General features: G+C 48.6%; 1 protein-coding gene across 1 annotated transcript; it reads left to right on the top strand.

Annotated features, from left to right (window-relative positions):
• The first annotated feature begins 4561 nt into the window (after positions 1-4561).
• Positions 4562-8816, top strand: LOC148106926 (doublesex- and mab-3-related transcription factor C2-like). Its single transcript, XM_087859804.1, has 5 exons — positions 4562-4832; positions 4917-5074; positions 5664-5800; positions 7200-7344; positions 8345-8816. Exons 1-5 carry the CDS (start codon positions 4618-4620, stop codon positions 8455-8457), a joined length of 768 nt encoding a protein of 255 aa, XP_087715930.1. The 5' UTR covers positions 4562-4617; the 3' UTR covers positions 8458-8816.
• Positions 8817-9377: the final 561 nt, after the last annotated feature.

The following is a 9377-nucleotide window of genomic DNA, read 5'->3' as shown; positions in this document are numbered from 1 at the left end:
AATGTTAAACAGAAATCATCTAAACGAGAGGAAAATATCAGGCAAAGCCATATTGCGGACACGTTGGAAGCAAACAGGTCTAGGCTCTTGGAAAATGTCGTTGTCACGGAAGATTTAAGTTGAGGGACTGTTTGGGACTAGAAGATACTAAAGAGACATGACAACTGAATGCAACGGTTGACCCTCAAAAGGATATCATTGGGGCAGTTGGGGGAAGTTTGAATATGGACCTAGATAATGGGTTATCATGCCACTGTTAAATTTCTTCAATGTGACAATAGTAATGCGGTTAGACAGGAGACTATCCTAGTTCTTAGGAGATAGATTCTGAAGTAATTGGATGAAGTGTTTGGAACTTGAGTGGTTAGGTAAAAAGAAGAAAAAGGAGAGATAAAGCAATGGGACAATATGAAATCTAGGTGAAAGAATGTTCTCTCTTCAACTTTGTGCGTTTTGAATCTATTTTCAAATAGACAGTTGAGGAAAATGGATCGCTCACATTTTGGAGTTATGTGATGAAGTGCTCCACAACAAAGTAAGGTGATTTCTGGTATCTATTGAAAATAATCTGGAGAGACGGAGGGAAGAAGATATATACAAAATGAAACTGGCATGTGAGTTGTTAGCCCTGGCAGCCCAGTGATGGGTACTTGGAGGTTCCCTCACTATTCTCTCCCGTACAGTGTTCTCAAAGTGTGGTTCCCCCATCAGCAGCATCTGAATCACCAGGGAACTTGTCAGAAAAGCAAACCCTGGGTCCCACCCCAGATTTTTTTTTAAAGATTTTATTTATTTATTCGACAGAGATAGAGATAGCCAGCGAGAGAGGGAACACAAGCAGGGGGAGTGGGAGAGGAAGAAGCAGGCTCATAGTGGACGAGCCTGATGTGGGGCTCGATCCTGCAATGCCGGGATCACGCCCTGAGCCCTAGGCAGATGCTTAACCGCTATGCCACCCAGGCGCCCCCCACCCCAGATTTTTAAATCTGAGACTGTAGATGTGGAGCTCGGCAATCTGTTTGCATAAGCTCTTTGGCTTATTTGGATTCTGATGCAAGCTAATGTGCCAAGAGCACAGCTCTAGTGTAATGAACCTGGAGATTGTAAGTTTCTATGCAAACCCTATTTGCGTATGTTTGAAATTACCCACAGTACAATTTAAGGGAAAAAATGAAGGAAACAGGTACGTCAGCTGTTTAGTGGTCAAGTTTTAATAAAGTCTCAAGACAGACAATCCCAATGTTATACAAAAACTTCCAGCGGATAGAAAAGAGAAACTATTCCCCAACTCAGGCTATGAGACTAGAAAACCTTGACGCTGGAACCAGCAAGGATAGTGTGAGAAAGAGGAACTTCAAGTCAATCTTGCTCATGAGCAGAAGATGTAAAAATCCGAAGCAAAATTTTAGCAAACTGAACCCACCAGCATCTACAAAAGATGATCCCCCATAACGAAGTTACATTTATTCTAGGAGAGCAAAGCTGGCTTCACATTAAGATAGATGATAGATAGATAGATAGATAGATAGATAGATAGATAGATAGATAGATGATAGATAGATAGAGAGAGAGAGAGAGGCATGAGAGAGGTTTGTGTGTTGCCAACATATTCTGTTGCTTGCTCTAGGTGCTGAATGAATGGGTATGTTTAATTTTTGAAAACTCGTTGAGATACACACTTAAGATTTTTGTCCTTTTGTGATTATAAGCTTCATTAAAGACTTTGAAAAAAGCATCTACAAATAACACTGTATTAACAGACTAAACAAATAGACTCTTGATCATTTCAATAGAGACAAAAAAGTAAAATTCAATATCTAGTCATGATTTTTACAACAAACTTATTAAACTGGAAATATAAGGGGAAACTCCTTAATCTTATAAAGAGAACGAAAGAAAGAAAGAAAGAAAGAAAGAAAGAAAGAAAGAAAGAAAGAAAAGAGAGAGAAAGGAAGAAAGAAGAAAAGAAAGGAAGAAGAAACAAGAAAAGGAAGGAAAGAAGGAAAGAAGGAATGTGGGGAAGGAGAGAGGGAAGGAGGGAGAGAAGGAGAGAGTGAGGGAGGAATGGAGGAAGGAAGAGAGGAAGAAAACAGTGAGACACAGCAAACACATTTTATTATGGAAATGTTGGCAGCATTCTACTTCATATTAGGGACAATGCAAAGAGATCAAATTTGGTCATGTCTGTTCGACCTTGTAGTGGATGCCCTAGCCAGCCAGTACAGGTTTAAGAAGACTGTAAATTGATTCTTGTGCAGATTCTTGTGCAGATTCATGAAAAACCACAGAACATCGAAAGACAGATGATTAGATATCACACAGTTTAGCAGGGTGGCTGACTTTAAGGTCAATATAGTTTTTAAAAAGTCAAACGGATTTCTATAAATTAGATACAATAAGAAAATGTCATTTTAAATGGACATCAAGCACAAAAGCAACATCGTTGATTCCAGAGTATTTTGGGGTAAATGCAAGAAAAGACATGCAAGATCTGAATGTACAAAAGATAAAATGAAATACTAAACTAAAGGTTAAAACATTAAGGAAGCCCGACATAAATGGAGAGACATGCCATGTTGATGACTAGGAGGGCTGGGTGTCCTAAAGATAGTCAACTCTCCCCTAACTTATCCACAGATTCAATGAAAATGCAACCCAAATCGGTTGCAAATGAATTTTCAAGGAACATGACATGCTGATTCTGACACTTATACTGGAAGGGCAAAAGGTGAAGAATAAGGAAGATGTGCTTGAAGATTATGAATAAGATGTGGAGACTTGCCCTACCATAGATCAAGAGGTCTTATCAAGAGGTAAAAATGAAGATGGTGTAGTATTGGCACAGGAATAGACAAATTTATCTGCGGAACAGAAGAGTGAGCTCAGACACAGAGACATGCAAAGATGGACCAAAATGACTCCAGGCACTGCCAAATGTTCCCTGGGGGTAGAGAACTGCCATCCCCCCCCCAATGACAATTCCTGACATAGGAATATGGATGAATCTTAAAACCACATGCTGAATTTCATAAAAGTAAGTTATAGGATACCAAGGACTTGAGTTAAATATGCGTGCACATATAATATTTCACATCCAAAGAGAGAAAAGTCTGGGAAACAAGGTTTAGGGAGCACGAAGCTTCGCTTCGCTTCACTTTGCTTCACTTCGCTTCAGAGTTACTGACTGGCTTAGTAAAGCCAGCGCAAGGAGAAGTGGGAGGAAGGCGAGAGGGGCGGGACTTTGGTGGGCGAACTTCGATGGAACTCGAAGCTCATTGGTCGCCAGCCACAGCCGTGGGAGGTGGAAGGCAGCGCTGGGAACTCATTGGCCTTTGTGGCAAGGGCGGGAAAGGGAGAGAGAGGTGGGTGTTCCCTCCCACCTTCTGTCCCTGCTGTTGGATTTCGACTTGCGGGAGGCTGAGGTAACCACAAGCCGGCGTCAGGAATAGGACCCTCGTTCTCCACACATCTTCTTTCCTCCCTCCCTCTTGCTCTGGGTGACCAACTCCTTTTCCTCTCCTTCACCTCAGTGGAGTACCTCCTGATGTCCCACTCCACCCCGTCCCCTCTCCCCCCCCCCCACCCCAAGCAACAACAACCGAACGCCTGTGGGGGGGAAACCCTTGCCTCAGCCCCCTGACCCCTGGCCTCTGGAACCTGAGGCAGGGCTCATGCCCCTGCCTTTGATTCTGATGTGGTAGTGGCAGCGAATGAATGGGCTGCCTGAGATGAGGTGGTGCACCCCAGGTGTGAGGGACCGGGAAGGCGTACCCAAGCCTAACCGTTGAAGTGTGAAGAGGAGCGTGGAAGATTGTTGGGAGGCTGTGCAGGGAATACATGGGTTTGCATGAGAGCAGAGGGTGTTCTGTTGGTGGAAGAAAACACTTAGTGCAGTGAGGAGTTGGCTGTTGACTAGCTCAGGATACGGGGCTTCAGAAGGATCCCGTCGATGAATAATCGAAGGGATGAATGAAAATAAGTATTGAAAGAGAGGCTTGGGATCCAGCAGCAGAGTAAAATTTCATGGGGTACAAAGGGGGTGTCAGCTTAAAATGGTGGGGGGACTGAGAGACTAATTAAGATTACAGTGGGAAGAAAGTCAGAATGGGGTGTGAGAGGAGAGTTGAATGTAGGACATACTAACGGTAGAACTGAGTGGGAGGGGGGCTAGAATCATGAGTAGGGAGCGAGTGAATGAATGCAGGAGGTTAGGAAGATAATTGTGGAAGTGGATGGCAGGAAAAATAGTAAGGTATGGCAGAGTACAGGATGATACACGAGAAGGGGAGAGCAGTAATTGTTGAAGGGGGCACAGGAGTGCATGTGTATGCCTGAAGATGGGGTCTGTGTAGAGCGAAGGTAAGCAGGGAGAATAATGGTTGGATTGAAAGGTTACAGGAATCACGCCAAGAGTTTCTTGGAATGAGGCTATGTGTGAGTGGGACTTCCTGGGAAGGAGGCTAGTGAGTGAGAAGGGTGGGTGCGATCTGATTTCAGCGGTGAGCTGGGTGAAGAAGAATCCAGGCACCTCAGGTGGGGTTTTCAAAGGGCGGAGGAAGTACGTTGAGGGTAGGGGATCATGTGGCCATCCTGACCTCCACTCCTGGCCCTAGAACCATGGATCCCAATGAAATGCCTGCTGTGCCCTGCTGCCCCTCCGACTCCCCCACTGGGCTTGAGACCGGAGCCCCGTGGGGGATTGAACTTGGCCCCAAAAAAGCTGTAAGTCGCTGTGCCCGCTGCTACAACCACGGCTTCGCCGACCAAATCAAGGACCAGGAGCACTCCTGCCTCTTCCAGGCCTGCGAGTGTCACAAGTGTGCCTTCTTCTCGTGAGTATGGTGTCTGGAAAAGGGGGGGGGGGGTTCGCATCCCCTAAATGTGACTGACTGTAGACCTGCATTCCCCCACTTTAGGGAACACCACAGTGTCTTGCCTGCTGAGAGTGCCTTGAAGAGGAAGCAGGGGGCACCCCTAAAGAAGCGCCTGGCTCAAGGACTGAAAAAGAGTGAGGCCTCCCCTCCCAAAGCTCACAGCCCTGTGAAGAAGTTGACCGTTCAAGCAGGAGCCCTCAGTAAGTGTTTCTGGCCAGGGAGGGCGTCTGGGTTTGGAGGTAGGGAGCACTGAGCAGCTCTATCACCAGTCCTACTACCCAATTTTGATGTGGCCTTGGCAAATTACTCCTCGGGCCTTTAGCTGCCCCACCTATAAAACTTCATCAATATTATCTACCAAGCGTTGGTGAGAAGGAGAGATCTGGGGGGTCAAAATGGTCCATGGTGAGATGAGACCTCAGACTGGGGGTGAGGAAGCGTGGGGTGGGGTCAGGGAGAAAGGCTCACCTAGAGTGTCCCCAGCTTTCCACACCCGGGAAGGAGAACATCATGTCCCAGCTTGAGGCCCACCCACCCCTGTGCAACCCCCAGGGAGGTAAGGAGAGTCTGGGGCCTGTGGGGGGGAGGTTCCCATCTCACCCACTGCCCAGACTCTTCTCTGTGTCCTGAAGACATGGGTTCCCTCCGTAACCCTACTGCAGCTTGCCATAGTGACCTTGGGCTCTGAGGTTCTGGGCTCCTATCCTCATCCCAGAACAAACCCATACACATCTCCTCCCCATGGCCGGCCTGGTGCCTGACTCCACCCTGTGCTCTCTGCTCCCACAGGCAAGCGCTCAAGGAGCTCTGCTGACTGGACAGGCCCCAAAATCTTTGTCTCTGTCCTGGACTCCAGCAGCCTTGAAGATGCGACTAACAATTTCTCTTTCCAGGAAGACCCGCAGGACTCCTGCCCTGCCCAGCACGTGAGTCAAGTGGGAAGGCACATGGAGCTAGTTGTATACTGTGTTATTGGGTGCCCAACCATTGTGCTTGATGCCGTGGGAGAGTGGAGGAGGTGGCCGATGAGGAGGAGAAGGAGGGGGAGGAGAGGAGCAGGGCAAGAAGTGGCAGGGGGAGGAGGAAGGGGGGCAGGAGGAGGAGGAGTAGAGAAGGCAGCATCTCAGACTAGGGGGCAAGGGCAGGACTCTCCCAGCCTTGCCATTGCCTATTTGTGAGACTTTGGACACGTGACACTACATTTCCAAGCCTCCACTGCCAGTGTACTAGCCGTGTACTGATAGGGACAATATCCCACACCTATAGCACTGACAAGAGGACTAGGCCAAGGCGTGCCGCATAACAGGACTTCAGCTAATGGAGGCTGTCATTCCACAAGAAACAAATTGATGGGGTAGAAGGTCCCGTTGAAAGGGGGGGGCACGATGGTGAGGGCCACAGGGCCCAAGGGGAGAGTCCAGAGGTCATTACAGAAAGCTTCCAGGCCATTAGATGAGCAAGCTGGTCTTTCAAGTTCCATGGGGACTGGGGAATACGGAGGTGAGAACCAGTCCCTGGACAGGGACAGTGATCCCATTTCTCCAGGTGCTTTACGGATTAGAACGCAGACACCTGTGATGTCCCATAATCGTCCCTGTTGCCCTGGGAGTTTTGGAAATGCTGGCAGGAACTAGTGTCTCAGCAGAGATACTGAAGAAGGACATAGAAAGGAAAACAGATAGGCTGGTGATGGGTATTAAGGAGGGCACGTATTGCATGGTGCGCTGGGTGTTATACGCAAGTAATGAATTATGGAACTTTACATCAAAAACTAGGGATGGTGACTAATATAATATAATATACTGATATAATATAATATACTAATATAATATAATATATATAATATAATGTAATGAAAAATATTATTATTTAAAAAAACAAAAAGAAAATAAAGGAAAGGAAAACAGACCAAACAGGGGGAAGGACTTGTGCAAGCCACAATGGCTAATGGCCAGGAGGCATTCAGACTCCCACATCCACATATTGCAAGGTCCTGGCCCTGTTTCTCGACGGGTAGTACGGGTCTGCCAGAGGGTTTAATCCCCGGGCCTCTCTTTTCCTTGTTTCTAGATGCTCAGCTCTCCAGCTCTGTGCCGTCCTTGGTCCTGTCCTACTGCAGCCACAGATCCTGGGAAAATAGCGGGGTCCAGAACCCTGGCAGGGGCCAAGCTTAGTGAATGGGAAGAGCCCAAGGCCCCACCCAGCCACCCCGGGGCTGGCTGGGTGGGGCCTTCAGCGGAACCAGGGACTGAAGGGCCACCGACCCCGTGAGGTGGGGAGGCATGGGTTTTCAGGTCCCATTTCCTCACACCCTTTCCACTGCAGGCTCCTGAAGCTTCTGACCAGGACTCGGTTTCTGCCTCAGAGTGGCAGCGGAAGCTGGAAGCGGCCGAGGCTCTGCTGATTCTGAGAGAATCTCCCCAGGCACCTTCGGGCTCCATCTCCCTGCTCCAGCCCTGCGTGGCGGCAGGTAGCCTGGTCCTTGAAAGGACAACACGGGGCGGTGGGGATGGCTGGGAAATGGGAGGGCGTTGGGGGAAGCAGGGCCTAACGGGGAGGCCGGGTTGGTGGGTTGAACCTCCTTGGGCCCGGGCACCCAAGCTCCTCGGTCTGATGCCAGAGATGGCAGTCGATGGTTGCTCAGTGAATCATCAGTGTATCGAGCTCAGTGCTCAACAGCAAATGCCCAGGGCCCTGGCATCAAGAAACAAGGAAACTGAGGCCCTGCTAGTGGCAGGGACTTGCCCTGGGGCATGCAGCCTGTCAAGTGGAACACCCGGGTCTCCTCACTCCTATCCCAGAGCTTTCCACCCACGCCCCTGCAGTCTGCTGTGGTGGGCAGGATATACATAGGAAATATATAGGTGACAAGAGCCTAGGCTGGAGGGAGATCTGGTCTTTGATGCCAGTCTCCATGTGGAGCCTGGATGCCTTCGTACTTCCCTGGTGTTTTGTGGCTGCATTTCAACGATGAGCCTGGAGAGGAAGGACCAGAGGAAGTCTGAGGAGAGACAGATGCCTGGGAAGGCTGAGAGGGAAGGCTGGGCATTCCCAGACCACAACGTTGGGTGGGGTATGGTGTGTGAGTGAGGCAGCGACCTGGGTGAAGGCAGAACTGCTGGAACAGAAGGGGATGAGGCTGGAGAGGCTGCCAATCACAGAGGTCCCGAGTGCCGGGCTTAGGGGCTAGACCAGAAACTGTGGGGGGGGGGGGGTGAGGAGCCAGGCAACGTGTGAGCTAGGGAGGAGTATATTCGAAGGTCCTGGGCTCGACAAAAAGAAATGTGGTGGTTTTGATGGAGGGATTGGAGGAGGCAAGACCCGAGATGAGCAAATCAGTGAGGAAGAGTTCCGTGCTGTAGTCTGTAGTTCAGGTGACAAAGCCTAGGTCGGGTGGAACAAGAGAGAGGGGAGAGCCTGGAGGGAAAAAGGATGTGACCTGGCTCTGATGCCTTCTTTTCTATCTGCAGCTCCTGCTGGAGATGGAGGACCCCAGCCTTCTAGCCCCTCTCTGCGACCCAGGCCAGCCAGCTCCATTTCTCTGCCTATTGGACATCTGGGGTGCATCTCCCTCTTGAGCTAGAAGCCCAGAAGACGAGGCCTCACTAGAGTGCTGCCGATTTATGAGTTTGCAAAATGTTTAATACCCAATACGCATAACACTTTTTTTTTTAACCTTCAGGTTCTTTTACAAGCTTTTCAGACCCTTTTCATTATATGGGGCAATTCCTTGGCTGAGGGTGGATATTCTTGTACCTCCATCCCTTACTGCCTTGGATTTGGGGGCCTTTTTATGTCTCTTATAGAAACAGGGTTGTGTAATCTAAGCTGACCAGTCTCTAAATAGGGTTCTGTGGGAGGTCATAGGTTCATATGCCAGAGTTTTCATTTGACTTGTGATTGCAAACGTAGCCGTGCACTCATGTATGTATCCATGCTTGTCAAAATATAAAGGTGTTTTCATTTCATGTCTAGATTTATGTGTGTGAACAAAGAATGAACCCTTGCTGTTGTAAGGCAGTGAGATAGAGGAGTTGTTTGTTACCACAGCATAACGTAGACCATCCTGACTCTAACAGACCTGTTCAATTTACCTTCCAAAGTGAAAATCACCTAACCCAACAAGTGGGATTTCTTAACATGACTAGACAAGAAAATGGTAGAGATAAAAAGGGGTAAGGGTTTTACTCGTTGAGCAAGTAAGTGCCTACTCTCTGCCTGGCATAGACTGTTCCCAGCTGTCCACAGGGCCCCAAATTGAGTTGTCTGCAGGGTCAAGCAGGTCTTATATATGAGTGGAGCAGTCCAGACAGGCTCTGGCCACTTCGCAGTGCATGCATGCTCTTACCTAAGGGGCCAGCTGCCCCCTGGCTCCAGCCGTTTGCTGCCATGCAGGGATGTGGACTCTGCACTGCCACATCTCCTGAGTTTTCAAGAGAAAATGGAATTCTAGATTATCTATGCAGATTTTTACCTCCATTTCAAAGTGTTGGCTCTGGTTTC

Source organism: Ursus americanus, chromosome X (genome assembly GCF_024610735.1).
Source record: "Ursus americanus isolate L20-20 chromosome X, mUrsAme1.1.p, whole genome shotgun sequence".
In the NCBI taxonomy this organism is placed as follows: Eukaryota; Metazoa; Chordata; class Mammalia; order Carnivora; family Ursidae; genus Ursus; species Ursus americanus.
Note: the sequence above shows the minus strand (reverse complement) of the source record. Positions and strands in the feature narration are given on the sequence as shown.

Bases quoted from the DNA above. Each gene is read 5' to 3' on its own strand.
- LOC148106926 (XM_087859804.1), top strand. From the start codon at position 4,618: ATGGATCCCAATGAAATGCCTGCTGTGCCCTGCTGCCCCTCCGACTCC. The intron at 5,801-7,199 runs GTGAGTCAAGTG...TTTCCACTGCAG, and splicing joins ACTCCTGCCCTGCCCAGCAC to GCTCCTGAAGCTTCTGACCA. The intron at 7,345-8,344 runs GTAGCCTGGTCC...TTCTATCTGCAG, and splicing joins CCAGCCCTGCGTGGCGGCAG to CTCCTGCTGGAGATGGAGGA.